A 23,884-nucleotide genomic window follows, 5' to 3' on the forward strand; every position below is an offset into this window, starting at 1 on the left:
CGTAAGTACAAAAACAACGTAACATGAGACACAGCCATCTTCTATCCGTAAACAAACCGGGAACTATATTCTCAGGCGGAAGAATATAGTACTTGGGCGGAGTGATATGCTCGCAGCAAGCCTGTCTGAGAATATAAATCCCGGTTTGTTTACGGATAGAAGATGGCTGTGTCTCATGTTCCGTTGTTTTTTGTACACGCTGTGACTCTACAAATCACAACATGTAAACAGGAACATGTTGGCGTTATTTTGTCACTTTTGTCACAATTCGGAGCAGTAGGCTAGTTGGAACCAGTTACCTGCAGGATCTGTGCTGGGCTAAGCTAATGCTGGAGCCGTCAGACAGCGTTACAGTACGCACGGAGATGAGAAGGGTATGTATCGACTTGTCTTACTCTGGGGGTTACGGTGAATAAGCTAAATTCCCAATAAGTCGGCGTGTTCCTTTAAAGAGCACTTATCCATGCAGAGTATTTATGAGCAGGCTACTTTGAGACAGGCCAATAGAATTGCATGCATACATGTTTGTCAACTCTCGTGCCATTAAACCACAGAAATTAAACAGACTTGACATGAGATGTACCGTATGTCACATCGGACATAAAGTAGCATAAAGATTAAACATTAAACATCATGGCCATTCTCCAACCATGTATTTTGTATGTATATGTAGTTACATACTTCGGAGACATTAATTGGCCCTAACAAACAAACAAAATTAGCAAACTAAACTAAAATGAAATCGAAAAGTCAAAACAAAAATAAAAATAAAATAAGTAATTCAAACTTCTAAACTATAACCTTGATCTGTAAACGGCAATAACTGACCGGATACGAATAAGGAATAAGATATATCATGCTTTGGACACAAAGACAATACTCTGAATCAAACCGTTGTTGGTTTAGGTCTTTTCATGGGATATTTGTTGACAGTAAAAATATTGAATATGCAAAAAATGCAATATCTTCATCAATGACCGAAACAAGTTTACTTGTGTGTGTGTGTGTGTGTGTGTGTGTGTGTGTGTGTGTGTGTGTGTGTGTGTGCATGTCTGTATTCCTTACCTTATTCTCCAGTCGTCCGACGAGTTCCGCCAGGCGGTTGATCTGAGCGTCCAGACCTTCTTTCCTCACCTCTACTGCACCTGCAACACAAACATACACAGTCTGAATACACTGAATAAATGAATACCAATATACATTAACTTGCAACGCTACTCCAAAGTGCGCTGAAGGAAGGCTACTCCACACAGCATTCGGGGATGGGATGAAAAAGTGCTCTGGTTTATTGCATTTCTTCTCAGAGGCCTCACGATACTGATGTCACGATACGTTATTAATGCGATTTTAAACATATTGCAATTTATTACCTTTTTTCCAACTTTTTTTCTCAATTTCAAATTATGTCCCAAAAGGAAAACTTTGTCACATCTGTTTCATCTAAAAAGATACATTTCTCTGTTTGTTCATCTCACTTCAATTTTATAGCTGCAAATTGGGATTGTCAAGCAGACGAACTGACCAACACATATATAATAATAAGATCGATACTTGGCATCTGTGTAACGATACAGTATTGCCACAGAAAATATTGTGATACAATGCTGTATTGATTTTTTCCTCCCCACCCCTAATATGTATTTTGTCATTTCAGCCTGCCCTGTCAAAGACAAACTTCTGTCACTGTTGAGAAACAATAGTTTTTCTTATCTTATCTAACATGTATTAAAATCTAATTTCCCAAGCCAGACTGCAGGTTGTTACTTCCTCTTGCAATATTTTTATTCATTTTAAACCAGAGAATAAACAACTCATCCATACAGTATGTTATCCTTAATAAGGTAACAGCCTTTGGGGTGGTGCGACAGATGGTGTTATATTGCTCTTATATATTCTGATCTTATGGTTGCAGTTAAAAACACAGCTGCACTGAGAAGGTACTGTACAGTACATGAAGAATTATATAACACTACACTATCATTGCTCTTCTCATGTCTCTCTCTTTTCATTTCCATTGTTTCTTCATGAATATTTCGTGTAAAGTGGGAGTTCCGAGAGTCGCTGATAAACAGGCAATTATATCTGTTTATCAGAAGGAACCTGCCCTGTTCAAAGACAGTAAAAAAGAAAAGGGATGGATGGGAAGCCAGCTCCTGTTATGGCTGGGCTCTTTGTCATTAGCTATGGTCTTTAAACAATATTTGACTTTGGCAGAAAATGTTGGGCAATTCTATTATTTGCATTAATGCTTATTACTTTGAAATATTTCATTGTCAATGACGGTAAAACATAATGACCTCACATCACTATGTATGTGTGTTAAGCGACATCTATCAATAACATAATTAAGCTCTGTTTGTAACATTTTTAATGTCAAACATATTGGTGCTTCTTGGAGCATTTAATGAACACAACAAAAAACTCAAATTATAACGTAGATGTAGAATGATTTCTCAATCACAAACTAAGACTGGTATGTAGGGTTTGTTAGCGTGTTAGCAATCTCAAAATTAAAACCACATTTCCCATAAAGCCGGATGCCTCCTCTCGTGAAGATGTCTCACCTCGCATCATACTTCCCTTCATGTATTTGTTTTTTGTTTCACTTTGATAAAGAGCTTAAACATGTCAGAATTTGCAGTTTAGAGCTTCTTGTTTTCAATATAATGCTACTGTTTGTTTATGGTGATTGTATTAATACTCACAATTAAAGGTACCCTGTGGAGTTTTTTTTTTACCACTAGTAGAGCTATGGAGCAATAGTGTCACTAGTGGGCCCATTGTTTATATTGATGTTCATGCATGCATGTGGGCGATGCAATTCAAATGCATGGCCTTGGTTTCGTGTTAAACTGCTAGACGACCGTTGGTGGCACTAATTTGCTAGGAAATTAAGCAAACTATTAACAATTCAAAAACTTTTCAAACATTTTTAGGACGTTGTCCAGATGCTGTTACAATATGTGTCCAGGGAGAGTCCTTTTCCATGCTTCCCATATATTGCCTTTGTAATTCTGCAATGCATTCTGGTTGTGTCATGTCAAGTTTCAAGAGACAGAGAGTCATCTTTTGCATAAGACTGAGCTACAGGATACTTTATGCACAGCATCAGAGGAGTCAAGCACGCATCGCATATTGATCGAAAATGAAGACGGACTGAGCAACTGCACAGCCTATTTCTCGCATAAAATGTTTTCAGAAACACAATTTGGTGAACTGTTTTTGTAAAATTAGAGAAAGATTAAAAAAACAATCGCTATTAACACACCTTTAGCCCTCAAGGAAACACACAGTGAGTTTTGGTGAGTTATACTGAACATAAACAAGACTTTTGTTTGTTTACAAGAAATCTCAACAGTAGCACTTTTAATTAGTCTATTGATTCGGGCTGCAGCTAGTATTCTACCGATTATTCCATTGATTAATGGAGTAATCCAACACATTCTCACTCTCCCATCGTGTAAAATAGGGACACTTGGCCATGTGGCTTTGGCGTTTGTTTTTCTCGCTAAAAGTCTCCTTTAGCGTTGGGACTCTTGACGTCACTTTTGACGCTCAGGGTCGGGGCATACTGACATGCGGTACAACAACGGGATAGTTAGGTTCAGGAAAAGATCGTGGGTGGGGTTATAAAATGTACGTTTCAGTGACACGCGGGACAAGAACGGGATACAAACCCCGGTCTCCTGGGTGAAAGTCCTCTGCTGTTTGACCAATCCACCACCCCAACCAACCTCCTTATGCTGCATTACATTCTTTCATATTACTAGCTACCCTTGTCGCTCTTAATACTACGTAGTCTTACAGCACCTTGGTCGTGCTGCCTGGTACGTTCCATACAGACGCTGAAGGGTGATTTTTGCATCCTATCTGACGCTGAGAGCCACTGCCCAAGCATCCGTATTTTTTACGAGTTGGGAGTGAGAACAAGTTGAGTAATTGGACAAGGAATACTTTTTAAATATACAAAAGAGAGGTTTCCTTAATAGAAAAAGCAATGTTTGTCTAAATAGCATATCATAACAGAGATAGATGCTAATATTTTTAAGCACTGGCCGCATGGGCCACCAAGGCCCTTATTATGTTGGCAAAAGTACGTTTTTGGTGGCCCAAATGTAAATCTTTTTCGCCCCCTTCCACTTCATGCCTCTGGCTCGTTACACTGGATATGTAAAAGAGCTGTTCACTAAAACAAGATAAATGTGACTGTACAAAGCTTACAGCAGGGCTATTCAACTACACTATTTAGGGGGACACATTTTCCGAAGGCTGATCTGAGTGAATAGAAAGTCATTTATGTGCATATTAAGTAGTCATTTGGATTAACCGCTCAGGCGGAGAGGCTGGTTTGTCTCCGGCAGTAGCTATGTTTACAAGAATTTGTCCAAATTTCAAGATTCGTAGCAAACTAATAAACAGTTAGACTACACACCGACTTCACCGACTACACGACCAGCTTTCGTTTTAGCCTGTTAGTAAAACATTGCTATTTGCAGAGTAGCATGCTGCAGTTGTTTAAAATTACAGGCCCGCAAACAGGGGGGGTTCGGGTGGTTCGAAAGACACACACGCTAGTTACATTGATTACTTGAGTCCATCGAGCGAGGATTTTTAGTTATCAAATAATTTGTGTTACTCGAGGAATCGTTTCAGCCCTACTATTGATGTTAAAATGCTTCACATTGCATCTTTAATTTAACTCCCATAGTGAAACTGTCAGTGCAGAGCTGGAAATTTGCTTTTGTTCTTCACTTTCTTTGTTGATGCTTATTTGTGTGTGTTGGTACGACCAAACTGTAAAATCAAACTAAAGAACACTGAGAAAATGTGTTGTTTCCCTCTCAAACACGCCTCTCTCTTCACCTTCTTGTCCCCTTGATTTTTCTCTCCTCCCTTGGTTGCTTCCTCTTATCCTCCCTCTGTCTTCTTCCTCCCCCCTTCTCCTCCGCTCTCTCCGTTGTCCTCTTTCCATCCCCTGATAGCCTCCTCGCAGCTAATTGGAGAGTTGGCTGCCCCCTCTTCATTAAAAGCTTTAACAGTCAGTCAATTAGGAGCAACCTCTCTCCACACACACACACACAGACACACACACACACACACACACACACAATCATCAACAAAACCATAGTGTGTAACCATAGAGACAGTTGGAGATAAAAGCCCAGTGGTCATTTCAATGGACTTAGAAAATAAGTGTCCCAGTCAATTATAGAAGTGTTTGAGAAATTACAGCCTCTGAATGTAGCAGCGGGGTGAGGGAAGGGGGGGTCTCTATTGACTTTCCACTCAATTAAACCTGATTTGAGTTATTTCACATTCACCTCATTTAACTTTCCTTTCTGTGTCAGCCGGTATTTAAACGTGTTCACATGAATAATGTAAAGGGTCTGCTGTCGTTACACTTTCTCTCAAATGAAGTGACTCGTAAATGTTTGTTCTGCCTCGTTCACTTCTGTTCTTTTATTGGATATAATTTACACAAGTCACCACACAATGACGATTTTACGAAAAAGAAAGGGAGCTGATGTCGGCATGGTGTATTTATTTGTGAGTAATATGTCTGCCTTTCACACCAGATACAGGAGTTTGCATTCCGTCACGACAATTAATGTTGAGGATACTATAACTTATTTGCAGTGTTGTGCCTGAACGCGTTCATTGAACGATAGTTCATGGACTGGTTCATATTTTGGGCAAACGTGAACTGAACGTACTGTATTACTGCCTGATGAACGTTACTGTGAACTCGTTCATTCCACGGTTGGGGAGAGTTCTAGCCCGACCAGGCACCTCTCTTTAACCTGCCTCTCTTAGTTATGTTATTATAATTCTAGACTGCCAGGGAAGTTCCTTCCTTCCTGTGACACACTGAGCTGCTCTCTCATCTCTACTTTTTTCCTTTTGTATGCATCCTGTCCCAGAAATGCTTGTTACTAACCTAGCTCTGGGGAGTTTACTCCCCGGAGTCCTTATGTTTCTTCTCTGCAATTCCGGGCTGCATCCTGCTGCGTCCTGCTGCGTCCTGCCGCGTCCGCCGCATCCGACATGACATGAACTTCCACGATGACCTTCGAAGTCACTGTTCCATTATCTTTAATGTGACTATTATGTGCCACTGTTCATCACACCCCCAACCGGCCCGTCAGACACCGCCTACCAAGAGTCTGGGTCTGCCGAGGTTTCTTCCTAAAAGGGAGTTTTTCCTCGCCACTGTCGCAATAGCCACTGCTAATGCTTGCTCTTGAGGGAATTACTGTAATTGTTGGGGTGTGGTCTAGACCTACTCTATCTGTAAAGTGTCTCGAGATAACTCTGTTATGATTTGATACTATAAATAAAATTGAATTGAATTGAATTGGTGTCTGTGAACGCCACGCTCTCTCAGTTTAAATTCGTTCAATAGGGTGCCAGATTTCTATAGAGCCTTCCAGGCGAAAACCCGGCTAAAACACACCGTAAACAGGCCTTAATATGTAGCGGAAAAAACACCCAATCTGGCAACACCAGTCACTAGTGTCGCACCGCCGCATGCGTCATCAAAACAAAAAGCAGCATGGAGACGACAAAGCAAGGAGGCGTCGTATGATCATTTAAACGGGTTTTATGACAAGGTCGGTGAGGATGCGAAAAATCTTACATTTCTGTGCAAACTTTGCCCGCCGGCTTTCAAAAAGAAAATCCGTACTTCAGTCACATCCACAGCAAACCTGAAACGACACGTTGAACTGATTGGATATGAAGATGAAATCTGACGCATAGTTTCAGTGTTAAAACTGATAAAATAATTGCTGTCTGTGGTTCTATATGGGCTGTGGCAATAATTAAAAAAATAATAGCTCGCAGCAACATATGGAAAAAAAGAACTATTAAAAAAAAAACTAGTTCATTTTTGGAACTGTGAACTTAGTTCAACATTTTGAAGTATGAACTATGAACTGAACTAGTTCATTTTAAAATTTGTGAACTGAACTTTGAACTAGTTCATGTAGAAAGTGAATTTTCCCAACACTGTTTATTTGTCATTGTAACAGAAACTCTCTTCCACTGTCTTTCTTTTGAAAGTTCCTATTGTTTCCCACAAGACATTTGGTGAGGCTGCTTTCTGTGTTAAATACCCCTCAACTATGGTTACCATTCCGATTATCGGGCTGTTTTTTGGCAGTTTGCAGATTATCTGCATCAGCGTTTTATTCGCCTGATAAGAGATAAAGTTAATTCGTTAAAAAGTGCGCTACTTTGGCTCGGCTACAGCTCTGTGTTGGAGTTTGTAACATTCCAAAATCTTAATTTTGACCAAAGATTTACATTTTCACTGTAAATGCATATCAGTTCCAAATATTGGTTATTGGTTTCATTAACTACTAAGAATCGGAATCGGTATCGGCCTTGAAAAACCAATATCGTCGATCCCTACTTACAACTTGCTTGGAGATTTATTGAGATAAACTTAATTGCTATTGCAGAACGTTATCTGAATGTAATCAAAGGTTGTTTTTTTTAAGATTATTTTTTGGGCATTTTAGGCCTTTATATCGGACAGCTGAAGACATGAAAGAGGAGAGGGGCTCCTGCACTACCCTGGTGCCCATAATCAAAGGTTTTGAAGCATCCCAATTTCTTTTTTCCCGAAACAAACGGTTTTGGGCCGGCGGGTTAAAAAAAAAAACACCAAAATAATCTTAAACACCAAAAAAAAAAAAAAAAAAAAAAAAAAAAAAAAAAATCCCAAAACGACGACACCCCCCCCCAAAAAAAAAAAAATTGAGATTCAAGCTGGATGCAAAGCCAGACACAGATTAATGCAGAGGTGTAGCTAAGTGGGAAAACCTCAGCAGAGGACAAAAACAAGACAAACGGAGATTTGCTAACACTGTATCAGTCATTGGTAGATAGCTGCATTATGCTGCCCACAGATTAGTTGTCAATCAAACAGTGTGGCTCGTGATGTGTTCATCCTTTCTCTTGAAATGACTTTCCCGGTAAGTCGTGTCATACTAACTAATACTAACTAGCAAATGTTTTTATTTGATATCATCAGATTAGAGTTTGACAGCTAGTGATTAGGATGCCAAATATTTAAGCTGAACAAGTTGAATTACACAAAACAGAAGCAAGCCAACATTTACTGTGTGCACATTACCAAACTGAGCGCTTTTTCTCATCCACTCCCACCCACTCAAAGACCATCTGAAGCGCTTTATCAAAACTGGATACTTCCTGCCATGGATACAGAACATTTGATTTATTAGCATTTCATGCTGATAATACAATAATCAGCTTGAAAATCTATGTCTTTAACAACAAACAGTGTGCAGTATATAATATATTGTTGGGAGTAACTACCAGCTAGTGTCTCAGCAGACTGGAAAACATATGTTCACTCCATTCTCTTTTCCATCGCAGGCATAGCTGGGCGAGCACACACAGATGCACGCAATACACATGTGTAACGACTTCTGCATACACAAATTAACTGAAAAACTGTTAAAAAACAGTTAAATAATATATACTGTAAAAGTTTGCAAAAGACGCATCGCTGCAAACTTGCACAATTTTGTTTAACCTTATCTCCATGACCTCATTTTAGGAAACGAATAAAGGAATCTTTACACAACTGGGTTGACGAGGTTTAGTGAACCTAAACCCCAAAACAGCGCCTGTCCAACCATAGCTTAGCAAACATAACTAGGCACAGCAGGCCTGTAAAGCCTTGGATTTCGCACATGCTAAAAGTAGCGTGCATGGGGCCGTAGTAAGAGCGATACAAAGCATGTAAAGATTTCTGAGTTTTTTTTTATTCATTGATCCTTCATCTGACTAAGGTTTGTGCAAATTTAGTCTATATCCACGGCGTTCCATTTCCAGGATTGCTCCAGTGCCGCGGAAATACCGCCGGATTACTTTTTTAAATTTCGTCCAGATATCCATCACCTTCCGCTTCCTTCTTGTTGGAATTCTAAACTCCGGTCGATTTATGAGGATTATGTTAAACTGCTCCTCGGATCTCTGCGAGGGAAAATCTCGACAGCTAGCTAGACTATCTGTCCAATCTGAGTTTTCTGTTGCAGGACTAACACAACCTTTGAACGAACACACGTTCCACCAAAACAAGTTCCTTCCCGAGGCTATTTTGCAGCGGCACCGTGGCTCCGCTCGGCGCTTAGCATCGCCAAAGACGATTGTGATTGTTTTAAAGAAAAGCCAATAAACCAGAGCACGTTTTCTCCCATCCCGGAATGCTGTGTGGACTCGCCAGACCGTCCTAAACAGTGCTGCGGAGGACGGTCTGGCAATGCGAGACTACGCAAAGCTTGACAGGTGAAACATGTACCAAACGGTCAATTAGTGCTCACAGGGAAAAAGGTCTGTGAAACATAAAATGGAACATGAATAATGTCAAAGAATCTACATCCATGTTTCCCACAATGGAGAACAAACACATTTCTCGTCACACACACACACACACACACACACACACACACACACACACACACACACACACACATTATAGCCTGTGCCTGCGAGAAAGCACTGAACGATAAACTGCAGTAAATTTACAATTAAAACTCTTCAGTAAAGTGTCAGATGCACTTAGAGGCGATATGCACTGAAGCGTTGCACACAGCAAACAACGTAGCATTTGCTGCTCGGCCTAAAGGTGGTGATGGATATTTTTAGCACTCTTATTCTTCCCCTCCCCCTCTCTTACTCTTTTCCTCGCTCTTTGTTTCCTACCCCAGTCGTCTCCCACTCACGGCTTTGTCTTTTTTCTGCTCCTTTCCGGATCTCATTACTCCAGTTCTGAGCTCACCTCACTGGCTTCCAGTGAACAAGAGAATCGAGTTTAACATTCTGTTGCTCGTTTCTAAAGCTCTGGATGGGCTAGGACCAAAATATATCTCACTATAATCCTTCAAAGGCACAAACCTACCAGACACCTCAGGTCTGCAAACGCTGGGCTGCTTGCAGTTGCCTTTATAAGAAACCAAACATGGAGATGCAGCTTTTTTTTGTTTTTATGCTCTTCATGCCAGGAACAAACTCCCAGAATACCTGAGATCAGGCAGCACCTCACAGTCGGTCACAATCAGTTTTAAGTCTGGTCCTAAAATATTTCTGTTCTCTCTTTCTAAACCTGTACAATCTTACTTATCAATTTGTCTTTTATCTTCTTTTATTATCTTTTATATGTGATCCTGTAATTTCACTATTGTTTTTACCATTTATGTGTCTCTTTATATTTTATTGTTGTTAAAGTGTAATCTGTTTTTTCTTAGTTTCTTTCTGTGAAGCATTTTGAATTGCTCTAGTGCAGGGGTGTCAAACTCAGTTTCACTAAGGGCCACACTGGAGGACCAGACATGTTAAGTTTATTGACATGCTTTAATTTAAAAAAAAAGTAAAATATCTTTGACTGTATTGTTGCTTGTCTCATATAGTCTTCTCACTTACAGTTTAGTCCAAATAAAGCCCAAAAAAATGTTTCTTAGCCATTATGGAGTTTAACGAACGAATCAAAACAATGATTACATTTTTGAAAGCCGACTCACAGCAACCCGTTTCACAGCCTCATGTGCAAACTCTCTGGTTCTGTGGGAATTTCAGAGTCTCAAAGTTGGCAACTCTGCCAAATTCGGCTTTGAATGTCGCGTAATTGCAGTTTGAAAAGCAGTTTGCCGCTGGAGGCCTGGAGTTTGACACATATCGTTTAGTGCAGGGGTCGGCAACCTTAGGCACACGTGTCATTGGTTAAGGTATAGCGTGCACGCTGTAATGGCACGCTGGCAATATGTGTACAAGAGAGTTATTGATGTGTTGAAATCATGGTTGAAATGCTGAAGCACTCTCTCATCCGCATGCCAAATTACAGCATTCACAGTTGCGCGACGGTAGTTTGATTGACTTGTATCCCCACCATAGACGGTATAAAAACTATCCCCATCCGCATGCAGCAAAGACCCACCCTACTCTGCCTCTGCTCTGATTGGCTAGGAGGCTAATAGTAACGCTGCTGGGTTCGGTAGTGGTATGTCAGCAATCGCAGGCCCGCTAGCTAAGAAAGCTAAAGTTAATGTTCGGGAATTCCGGCCCTCATGGACAGAAGAGTGGGGATTTGTGTTTCAGAAGGACCGTGCCGTGGGCACTTTGTCTTGAAAATGTTGTTGTTGCTGAACATCGAGTGTCAAACGCCATTTTGAGACCAAACATGAGAAAACTTTCAAGGATGCGGCAGACAAGGCTGAATCTTTCAAACGTTCCATGTCCAGGTATGGGAAGCAAGCTGGAAACCGCCGTAAGGCATGATCACGGAACTTGCATCTTCACCTGCTGGATATCTGTACCAGAGAAGTTTTGCTGTCTCAGGAACATTGCATTGGCTTTGCTGACAGTCTTCGGATCAACATATCTCTGACTGGGAACGATACAAAGAGGATTACCAATGGCCGCTGGGGCAGATGAACTAACGCTAGTCTCGTTACTGTAAGTAGGCTACAATAAAACCTTTGTGAGTAAAAAGCCAACAAATAATAACTTGGCTTGTAGTTGATCAATTGGAATCAGAAATGGCTTATGAAAGGCAAAGGCTTCTGGATTATGCATATTATACCAAAAAATAAAGTATTGTATCATTCATTGAGTTTTATAATTGAATTAGGGCAGAAATGTCAGATTTGGCTTGGACAAAAGTCTAATATTTTATTTTGAATACACAAACATGCTACAATAACATCAGAGCATATGTAAAGTCATGGTGCCTTGGGAAAAAGAAAATGAGCTTGAAGGACTACATCCATATGTCTCGGCAATGACTCAAATAACTTATTGATGAAGTCATCTGGAATAGCAAAGAAAGCAGTCTTGCAGGACTCCCAGAGTTCATCAAGATTCTTTGGTTTAATCTTCCAAGCCTCCTCCTTCATCTTACCCCAGACATGCTCAATAATGTTCATGTCTGGTTACGGTACGGCTTCGATCCTGAAGCACCTTGACCTTCTTCGCTTTCAGGAACTTTGATGTGGAGGCTGAAGTATGACAAGGAGCGCCATCCTGCTGAAGAATTTGCCCTCTCTTGTGGTTTGGAATGTAATGGGCAGCAAGAATTTGTTGATACTTCAGGCTGTTGATGTTGCCATCCACTCTGCAGATCTCTCGCACACCCCCATATTGGATGTAACCCCAAACCATGATTTTTCCTCCACCAAACTTGACTGTTTTCTGGGTGAATCTTGGGTCCATGCAGGTTCCAACAGGTCTTCTGCAGTATTTGCGGCAATTGGGATGCAGTTCAATGGATGATTCATCAGAAAAATCAACCTTGTGCCACTTTTCCACTGTCCATCCTTCCACCAAGCTGGGGGCCTTTGCAAATGCAACACAATTTTTTTAGTTGTCTTCTGTTTAATGCTAGTTTATGAGCACTAATTCGGCAATGGAGACCACTGCGTGAGAGAATTCGACAAACTGTTCTTATGGATACAGCGGTTTCTGGTGGCCAGCCCAGAAAAAGGGCTGGCCCTGGACTGTCGGAGCCACAAACTGTCCTCTCGAACAGTTGTCTTACGGGGTCTGCCTGACCCAGGCTTGTCATGAACTTCACCAGTTTCTTTAAATCTTTTTCTTTTCCTTTCCACTTGAAGTTTGGATACATTGAAGATGTCTGCCACCTCAGCAGCAGACTTGGTCTTCAGGTTCTTGATGAGCACTTTGGTCAGGTTGCACTTCACGTGAAGGTCTGGTGTGCTGGAGTTCTTTTTATACACACCCGGGAATGTGTTAATTACAGTATTTGTCACAGGTGAAGCTCTAATCTGTGATTGGTTGAATCATTTAAAGACACGACAAGACTTTTGTCCAAGCCAAATTTGACCTTTCTGTCCTAATTCAATGATAAAAATCAATGAATGATACAAGACTTTATTTTGGTATAATAAGCATAATCCAGAAGACTTTGCCTTTCATATATGCCATTTCTGATTCCGATTGATCAACTACAAGTCAAGTTATTATTTGTTGTTCCTACAACTTAGATAAGCGACAAGACTTTTGTCAGGGGCTGTAAACATGTAGAAAGCGATATTTCAATCTGCTCTGTCTGCTCAGTCCACTCTTGTCCACCGCGCAGTTTTACGCCAACACAGCTCTACTCTGTAAATAGTGAATTTTTACAAACAAGCTAAAAGAAAAGCTGTCCGTTTGTAGTCTAACTGTTTATCTCAGTTTGCTGGGAATCTTGAAATTTGAACACATTTTTATAAACTTAACTGCTGGCTAAACCAACCATCCTCTCTGGTGGAGCGGTAAATCTATGGATGAATTAAGACCAAAACAGATGCATGTGGCTACTTAATATTCATGTGAATGACGCGATCATTATGTTCACGTTTTTCCAAGCATTTTCCACCAATCAGGACGCTGCATACTACAACCATGTTTCCGTAATCATAATAATAATATACAATAATAATAATTACAATGTCCTGATTGTGGGAAATAAATGTTATCAAATGTTGCTATGGAATAAAATTACAGATTCCCTGGATATTAAATTTTGATGTGATGTCATAAACGTAATGTTGACATGGCACACTAATAAACAAGAAATTTTGAAAAGGGCACTTCATATCAAAAAGGTTATATCATAAATAGCCTTGCCTTGCAGAGGGGAGCTCTCTGTCTGTCTTACTGCAGAGACTCTCTGATCAATTCACAGCGAAGCAAACCTCACACACATCCTGTACATCTCTGAATGCTGTTATGACATGAGGAGGGGAAATAACAAAACTTCAAGGCAACGTCATTGGACATAAGTGGAGGAGAACAATATGGGATGAAGAAACGAATCAGGAGCGCAGGAGTAATTTGAACATATTGGAAGAGGCTGGGCAGCAGGACAGGGAGAGGGGGAGTCATTAATCAATCCACTCGTCCCGGCTCGAGACAAAGCGCAGGTGACATCCCTGTACTCCGCTGTCAGAGCTGCTTTACACCCTACAGAATTGAAGAGACAGAAAACTGAGAGACGAGAAAAATGGTGATTGGGGGTAAAATAGCGTGCGAGATCGTCAAAATACACGAAAGGGTCCTGCTTTCGCATCGTTGCCTTGTTTTGGAATCAGGATGTTTTAAAGTAATTGACCAGGTGTTGCATCCAAAATCGCATACTCTGCACTACATACTCAATATGTATACTATCGTTCATCATATTTTTGTGTTAATAAACAGTAGTGTGTATCTTTTCGGACGCAATGAGCTGTCATTTTCAACGTCACTTCCTGAGAGCCTCCTTGCCGTTAAAGACGCGTAACCATGGTAGCCGGCCTCTGCTCTAGCGGCACCGCCAGATAATGCTTAACCCATGTGTTGTCTCCCTTTGGACCATGAACTTGCACTCTGGCTATAATTCAATATTACTAAATGTCTTCATCAGAACATGGAGGCTGCACAATGACCGGAAACACTCCGGTTCCAATTCCCAAACCAGCCGGGAAACGCTGCAATCAAGCAGTGCTTTATCCTTCAGCAGCAGCTACTGTCCACTGATTCTGATGGTGAATAGCTGTACATGTGTCATGTGACCACTTGTGATGAAATCACTTAGCAGCATAACGATTTCTAAGCCTGTGTCTGCAGTATGTAGCTCAGAGGCCTTTCTTGATATATTGTAATGGAGCTGGGCGATATGGAGTTTTGATAAATAATCACCAATAATGTGGCTATAACGACTAAGTGTGTAAAGGCGAATAATAGAACAGCTAGTAAAGTCTGGTAAGTTCAGAAAATGACATCACTTTACTGTAACGCAGCCTTTAAAACCAGAAAAAGTCCGAAAACCAGTCAGTAAAAAAGAAAAAAAAAAGAAAGAAAAGAAGTTGCTGGATATTGGCAGGACCTGGAACCAGCTGTCGTATATGCCGATCCAGAGCATCCCAAACATGCTCAATGGGTGACATGTCTGGTGAGTATGCTGGCCATGCAAGAACTGGGATGTTTTCAGCTTCCAGGAATTGTGTACAGATCCTTGCAACATGGGGCCGTGCATTATCAGCATGATGAGGTGATAGTGGTGGATGAATGGCACAACAATGGGCCTCAGGATCTCGTCACGGTATCTCTGCATTCAAAATGCCATCAATAAAATGAACCTGTGTTCGTTGTCCATAACATACACCTGCCCATACCATAACCTCACCGCCACCATGCGCCACTCGATCCACAGCGTTGACATCAGCAAACCTCTCACCCACATGAAGCCATACATGCTGTCACGCTGTACAATGTAAACCGGGATTCATCCGTGAAGAGAACACGTCTCCAAAGTGCCAGACGCCATCGAATGTGAGCATTTGCCCACTCAAGTCGGTTACGAGGATGAACTGCAGTCAGGTCGAGACCCCGATGAGGACGACGAGCATGCAGATGGGCTTCCCTGAGATGGTTTCTTACAGTTTGTGCAGAAATTCTTTGGTTATGCAAACCGATTGTTCCAGCAGCTGTCTGGGTGGCTGGTCTCAGACGATCTTGGAGGTGAAGATGCTGGATATTGAGGTCCTGGGCTGGTGTGGTTACACGTGGTCTGAGGTTGTGTGGCCAGTTGGATGTACTGCCAAATTCTCTGGAACGCCTTTGGAGGCGGCTTATGGTAGAGAAATGAACATTCAATTCACAGGCAACAGGTCTGGTGGACATTCCTGCAGTCAGCATGCCAATTGCACGCTCCCTCAAAACTTGCGACATCTGTGGCATTGTGCTGTGTGATAAAACTGCACATTTTAGAGAGGCCTGCAACTTTTTTTTTTTTTTACTGACTGGTTATCGGACCCCCCCGGACCCACCCAGTACAGTAAAACTGCACAATTTAGAGTGGCCTGCCAATATCCAGCAACTTCTTTTTTTGTTGTTTACTGACTGGTTTTCGGGCCACACACCCCCGGATCCCCCCAATACAGTAAAAATGCACATTTTAGAGTGGCCTTTTATTGTGGACACCTGTGCAATAATCATGCTGTCTAATCAGCATCTTGATATGCCACACCTGTGAGGTGGATGGATTTTCTCGGCAAAGGAAAAGGGCTCACTAACACAGATTTATTTGAGAGAAATAGTTGAGAGAAATAGTTCTTTTGTGTACTAAAGTCTTAGATCTTTGAGTTCAGCTCATGAAAAATGGGGGCTAAAACAAAAATGTTGCGTTTATAATTTAGTTGAGTGTATATCTATCAACCCGTTCTCACTCTGAACTTGTAAAATACGCTTATGCATGGGCAGTGGCTGTCAGTGTCAGATACGATGCAAAAAGCACCCTTCAGAGTGTGTATGGAACACACCGGGCAGAGCAGCAGCTCCTCAACGCTTTATACCGGCTTCACACTGCCTAACGGTCTTCTTTTCTTGAAACCCAACTGGCCTGTTCTTCTTTTCCTAAACCCAACTGTCCCATTCTTGTCCCACGTGTCACAGAAACGTACCTTTTATAAGCCCACCCACGCTCTTTTCCTTAACCCAACTGCGTCAAAAGTGACGCCAATAAGGAGAATTTTGGCGTCAATAACAACGCCAAAGGCACCTGACCAAGCATCCGTATTTTAAGCAAATGTGAGTGAGAATGTGTTGCATCTACCAATGTCGATATAATAAAGATATATTGCCCAGCCTTACGCTGTAAACTCATATGTATCCCGGGATACACACCCTGACAGGTGACAGATGTTTGGACTCTGAAAAAGGAAGAACTGAAAATCCTGTCAGATTGAGCTGTCATCTTTGAACGTCTCACCCAAAATGAATCTATTTTTCTTCTATGCAGCACTGGATCTGAAGCACATAGTGAAACTTTTCAATTGCTGTAGATCAGACCCATGTACTGTATCACTGACACAAAACTCTGAAAAGTCACAGTATGTTTAAACCTGTCGTTTCTGCACTTTGAGGCACGAGAACAGAAAAAAAAGAGAAGAAGAAGAAAGCTGGTGTGCAATAATTATATTTTTGTGCAGCGTATGCTGCCAAAAGGTTATGGGATGAAATGTATACATAACCTACAATCATTCCTTTATAATGAGACTTATTTTCAATGCTCAGCACAAACAGTGTGCTATCCTAATTAAAGAAGATGTTTGTGTTGAGCCACATGTATCACCTGTATACAGTATCTAGAATTGGATGGCAGAAGAAAGTCTTATAATACCACTGTTATATAGCACTGTTTTGGTTAAAATGTTTTGAAATTGATAAAAGATTTATTTCTTTTTTTTTAAAGAATAATTTATAATATGCACTTTGAGCAGGGCTTTGAACAGAAGAAGTAAAGCAGGGAAATTAATTCTCTCCATTAATTAGGATGCTGCACTGGTTTACCACAAAGCTCTCTAGTAATACAAACAAAAACCTTTTTTTACTTTTTACTCAGGTTGAAAGCAAAAGCTTTATTATTTATCTCAGATAACCTTAACGTCACGGAGTAGATTTTTTTATTTATATCAGCAGGTCTCTGCAGTTGTTTGCTTATGTTTAGGATCATAATGTAAAATTGTTGTGTTTTCATTTGGGCGCACATGGTATGTTGCTGCATTTGGAAGCTTTTAAATAAATAAAAGAAGGCTGTTAAATACAGAAGACCATGCATGTTTAATTTGACTGTGTCACTGTATTACACAGTATTCTATAGTATTCACTGGGGTCTACTTTATTACCCGGCAGCACTTTAGTTTTGTTTTAATGGGCTGCTATGTCCCTGTTGGTCTGTTGGTCATTGGTCTTGCCCATACCATCTCTATCAACACATCTGTATCCAGGTCAGGGTCAAGTGCTATATCCTGGAGTGACTCATTTAAAGGTGATAGTACTCAACTAAAAATAAATTATTTCTTATTTTATGCGTTCCCAAGAACAGGTTAATCAATAATTTAGCAGAAAACTGCTTGAAGGTACAAAGCAGCCAACAAAGACTCTGATCTGTGCAGGACATACATGACAAGATATGTAATCTGCACCTCTAAGAACGCGGTTTAAAAACCATCAGGCACTTCTGCCAAGGCTAGGTTTGTTTTTTCAACCTGGACCCTAATACAAGTTACAATGTAAGTTAATGGGCAATTGCACACGGTCAATTTCTGTGCAGTAAAAGTTCTTGTTTTACCACGGACATCCTAAGATTATTATACGAATAATTATACAAAGGATTCCTACAGAGATAGACCATTTTGTTAAAGAGTAAGATCCTTTTTGTTTAACATGAAACAGCCCTGACAACAGCGCTATCGCCAAACACACCGGACTCCATTTAAACAAACATATTTTACTGTTGTAAAATACTTCATTAAAAGTCCTCCCCCCCCCCCCGCCCTCTGGTTTAGTTGAAATAAACCTTTAATGTACCCATTTACATGTGGAAATATGCTGGCTCTATACATACTAAAAGTATGTGTTTATTTACATTGAGTCTGGGGGGTTTGAAGATAGCGATTTAAAAACTGTTTCATTTAAAAAAATGATCTTACTTTTCTATCTCTGTAGGGATCCTTTCCATAATGGCATCAGACACTTACAATAATAATCTGAGCATGTCAAGTGGCAAAACAGCACTTTTAGTGCACATAAATTGACGATGCACATTTGCCCTATAGGATTACATTGCAGACCGGTTCGGGGCTGCCGGTCACAGCATTCTTGCTCAGTACTGGACCAACTTCAAAGAGTTTTGTTCAGTTTGATCACTTACTTAGACACAGAAATTGCCTTCTGATGAAATAGTTCAACATTAAGTCAAATGAATGCCATAGATACCACTCCCCTGGACCATATACAGACCATGTGAAGCTACAACCAGCAGCCATTCGGCTCAGCACAAAACCTGGAAACAGCACAGTGCACAGTGTGTATCATACGGTCGGATGTATTTTTAGAGATATAGGATGAAGAGCATACTCTTCTTTGGCAGCGTGCTGCCAGATTCAAAGCTGTGTGAGAATAAAAAGCCATCACTGCCATGCTCCATCCAATCTGACAGCAAAGTCAGAATCTGTGTGTGTGTGCCTCATCCATGAAACAAAAGGATTTATAGAAGCCAAGGTAACTGTTAGAAACACTCTCCTCACTTAACTGCATTAGTGAGCCCATAAATCACAAAATACCATCAAGGCAACCAACTCTTGTAAACCTAATTTGTGCTTTAAGTTCAAGTCTGCGCTAAAATGGAGTGAGTCACACACAGCTGGCCTTGGTATACATGATGTGTATGCTGTAACAGTGAGCATTTCTACGTTTTATGTAGCCAGTTGAAGGAAATGCTGCAGCTTTGTGTGTCACAGATCTAGTGAAGTGTGAGGGCCAAATGTGGAACACTTTATTAAAACACAGATGATCAATCTCTGCTGTACTGATCACTCACTAAATCAATAATGGCTTTGACAACAGCTCTATTTTTTACTCCATCACATTCACACTCAGTCATGTAATAAATAGTGTCACATTGCCAGACCTTCCTCCATAGTGCTGCGAAGGAAGGTCTACAGTCCACACAACATTCCGGGATGGGAGAGAAACGTGCTCTGGTTTATTGGCATTTCTTTAAACCAATCGCAATCGTCTTGGGCGGTGCTAAGCGCCGAGCAGAGCCACGGTGCCTCTGCAAAATAGCCTCGGGAAGGAACTTGTTTTGGTGGAACGTGTACGTTCAAAGGTTGTTTTAGTCCTGCAATAGAAAACTCAGATTTGACAGATAGTCTAGCTAGCTGTCTGGATTTACCTTTCAGAGATCTGAGGAGCAATTAACCATAGTCCTCATAAATCCACCGCAGTTTAAAATTCCAACACAAAGAAAGCCGAAAGTAACGGACATCCGGCCAAAAAGACTAACATCTGGCGGAATATCCGGCGGAATTTCCAAAGCAATCCCAGAAGTGGAACATTTTGGATATAGACTATGTAATCACAGAAGCACCGGCAGATTTTTCCATTTATAAATGGAAATTTTTAGATGTTTTCTGATTTGGGTTTGAGCGTATGTTCGCGTGCTGCATGTTTTTCAGTGCAGAAGATATTATTAGTTAAACTACATAGCATTTTCACGTTCAAAAATCATCCAAGTTACCAAGTTAAATTTGAGATATTATTGTAAATATATAAGATTTTGTAAAAAGTATGCTGAATAAGTTGACAGCACAAACAATAAGTTGTTTTCATTTCTTTTGTTTTCAGTTGTATCATTTTGTTTGAAATGCATTCAACATGCTTGTTAAAGCTCAAGGAAACACGGCGTTTTGGTGAGACACAACTTTGTTTAACAACTAAATATGTTCATTATTTGGGGCAAACGGCTTCTACTACAGTATACTTTCTAGTGTATGCAGTTGTTCTAAACCATCTGTTGGCCAGTGCTATACAGTACAGATGGAAGATGTAGAACAGATTCATATCGGTGGCATTTAGGCTAGCTGCCTGTCCCCTGAACACGCTGTAAAATAACGCGGTCTCATTAGACAGCCAAAGGCTCCACAAACGGCAACAAAAACCTGCACCAACCTGCACCACGAAACATGACAAACATCCAGCCAATAACCAACAAGAACGATTTGGTGGTGGGGGTTGGGGGGTTAGTGCGTGGAAGGGGACGGGATGAGGAGGGAGGGGCGAGCTACCCTCTGTTTTGTTTGACAATAGAGCACCTTTAAGTTGTTCCACTTGTCTAACCCTGCAGTCCATGGACAAAATGACACGCTGACTCTGTAACAACAGCACATTTACCTGACACTTGCCAATAACAGCATCTGAGTAATGACTGATTATGGTTGCCCTTTGAGGCTTTCCTCTACCTACGCCTTTGACTCAACTGTATTGTTTTGTTTGACTCTCCGTCTGTGAAGTTTGAGTTGTGACAAAGTGATGCCATATCTCGACAACTTTTGAAGTGTTGTTTCTTCAGCGAGCAATTTGTTCGAGTGGGTGCAAAGTGTTGAGGCGAGCGAGCGTGCGCTGCAGTGTTAACTACCAGCTGGGGAAGGAAGAGAGAGAAAAGGGGGTGACTGGAACAGAGTAAAAGAAGGAGAGAGAAGAGAGAGAGAGAGAGAGAGAGAGAGAGAGAGAGAGAGGGAGGAAGAAATTTACCGAGCAAGAGACAAAGAATAATGAGGGTCCACACATCCTCAAAGACAATCACCAGCCTCAATCAATTTGTGTCTGTTTTATCTGCTGTAACACACACACACACACGCACACACACACACACACGCATGCACGCACGCACGCACGCACGCACGCACACACACACACATACATAAACAAAACAGCACTACATAGCACATTTTAAGTATTAAGTGCTCACTGGGCTCATACACACTAACAGGTTTGACACTAGGAGAGATATATTAACTGACTCTCTACCTTCTCCATTTTGCTTCCTCAGCCTCTTTTCCATTTTCCATCCCATCACCTTCCACTTCTTCTCTCTGTGCCTTCTTCCTCCCTTCTTTCTCCCTCCTCCCCCCTCTCACTTCTCTAAACCCTGTTCCCTCCACCAGTTCATCTATGCCACCCTGTCCGATGCAGGAAAGCTGCATAAAACCTGTGCAGGTGGCTGATTGAGGTGTTTTACATTGGAGAATGAATCAGGGATGTTGGGAGGAGAGAGAGAGAGAGAGAGAGAGAGAGAGAGAGAGAGATAGAGAGAGAAAGAGAGAGAGAGGGATGGGGGGTTCTTATCCTACACTTCGTAGTGAGTCGCTAGGTTAGCTTAGTTTGTGTAGGCACACACAGTCACAATCTACCACACAATTCACAAACATAGCGACATATCCGTCTGACTGACTCCTCCCCCACTCCTCTGGTGCTGTGCGCTCTGCTTGTGTGCGGGAGTGACTTTACGGGGGTGCTCTGCAGTCGTGCATAGACATATTGGGGAGGCAGGGGCTCAATCAAAAAAGTGGTGAAATCAGTCAGAAGATAAGTATGAAAAGAGAGATGGAGGAGGAATGGTAAATATACAATCACAGAACCAGTCAATTTATTATACCAAGCAATGTTTTTGGGATAAGATATAAAAAATGAAGTTGTTATCTTTCATAGATAATATTTTAATAGTATATTGAGCCCTGTACTGGAAACAGAAATCTGGTCACTGTGTGTGTGTGTGTGTGTGTGTGTGTGTGTGTGTGTGTGTGTGTGTGTGTGTGTGTGTGTGTGTGTGTGTGTGTGTGTTGTCACCTGAAGCAGTGTTAATGGTCCTGACTGCCTCCCTGGCACTGACTCTGTTGTTTGGGGGATAGTCAGGGACGGTGTTTTCGTTGCGCCTCTCTGACATCCGGGGACTCACCTTGGCAGGTAGATGACTGAAAAAGGGAGGGAGGGAGAAGGGGAAAAAAAGAGAATTAGATGATGAGAAAATACAGTAGTGTGGGATTGTGGAGGGGTGAAGAAAAGTGTGTGTGTGTGTGTGTGTGTAAGAGAGTTTAAGAGAGAGAGAGCGACAGCCATTTTAACCAGAAAAGATTTGTGATTGAAACACTGCCTAGTTTCCATTATGACCGCTGACAACCTGAGTTTTACACATAATGCCATGATACATGTGTACGGTCATGAACACACACACACACACACACACACATACATACACACACGACATAACACAGGCATTCCCAATTTGACACATAACTATCTGACACTGTGACACCCCCATTGGCTCACCGTGATTGGCTGTGCTGCTCGTCAATAGCATCCACGGCACTCTCCACAGAGCTCAGGAGAGACTGGATCTGATTGGCTGATTCCTTCAGCAGGAAACGGGTCACAAACTGCTCCACGTTGGTTCCTCTCTCATAAACCTGGGGAAACAAAAGAGAGAACATCAGTATGATCGTGTATTTCATTTATAAACCTTTAAAAAAAATAAAAAATAAAAACGGAGTCATTTGGCCAAAGGTTTCAATACCATGTCACTAAAAAGGCAGTTTATTTCAAAAAAAGAAATGCGATATGTCTTTTCCTTAATCCTATGTGTTTCACACACCACAGCGCAGCTACGTATGCCTCTCTCCTCACTCTGTTCCCTTCACTCCTCTGAAAAAGTTTTTACAGCACAAATCCTGTTCCAGTTCCTTGCTTGCATCCATTTGACGGTCGACAGGTTTCTCAAGGTGGACAGGCAGTGTGCGAGGAGGAAAAAATAACAAGTAAAAATAGACTAGTACCTTTCATTCTCTCGGCTGCGGTCTTCCCCAGTTCTCCTTTCCCTCACTCTCTCCTCAATCTCCTCTAATTCTCCCTCTGAGTATATCGCCTTATTCACTACTCGGACTTTGGCCTGAACGTTTCTTTGCAACCTTAAAAACACAACAGCATTATGACGAATCAATTAAATCTGCAGTGAGTGCGGGCGCCTCAACTTTGGGCTGAACCAAGCAGAAAGTGCAGCGCAAACAGTTTTTGGTCTGAAAGGCCCTTTTGACAAATTGAGAATTGCAGCTCATACATACAACATTCCCAATTTGGCACTGCAGATCGGATGGTTACATTTTGTGCAACCAGCACCACAGACAGAACCCCCTGTGCTTATGTGCACATCAAACATGTCTATTGATTATTTTATTTGATTCTACACGGTTTCTCCTGCACATCGGGCAACACAACGGTGTGTTAGAAACGGACACATTAAAAACAGTTCACACAGCTCCACAAAAAAGTCACTTAAAACTCCCTCAAGACCGTCTGTTCCTGGGCGCCCAGATAACTCAGTTGGTAAGAGCGGGCGCATATACAGTATATAGAGGTTTACTCCTCAACGCAGCCGGCCCTTTGCTGCATGTCATTCCCCCCTCTCTCTCCCCTTCCATGTATTCAGCTGTCCTGTCAAATAAAGGTCTAAAATGCCCAAAAAATAATCTTAAAAAAAAAA

At 41.4% G+C, this 23,884-nt stretch overlaps 1 protein-coding gene across 1 annotated transcript in view; it reads right to left on the reverse strand.

Annotated features, from left to right (window-relative positions):
• The window catches only part of necab2 (N-terminal EF-hand calcium binding protein 2), a 182,444-nt gene that overhangs the window by 67,085 nt on the left and 91,475 nt on the right, over nucleotides 1–23,884 (reverse strand). The window contains exons 6-8 of the mRNA XM_039809186.1: nucleotides 22,678–22,814; nucleotides 22,198–22,322; nucleotides 1,066–1,145 (exon numbers count right to left, since the gene is read on the reverse strand). Of these exons, the coding sequence (XP_039665120.1) occupies nucleotides 1,066–1,145; nucleotides 22,198–22,322; nucleotides 22,678–22,814 (342 nt within the window). The remainder of the gene's footprint in view (nucleotides 1–1,065; nucleotides 1,146–22,197; nucleotides 22,323–22,677; nucleotides 22,815–23,884) is intronic.

This window comes from Perca fluviatilis, chromosome 8 (assembly GCF_010015445.1).
Source record: "Perca fluviatilis chromosome 8, GENO_Pfluv_1.0, whole genome shotgun sequence".
Classification (NCBI taxonomy): domain Eukaryota; kingdom Metazoa; phylum Chordata; class Actinopteri; order Perciformes; family Percidae; genus Perca; species Perca fluviatilis.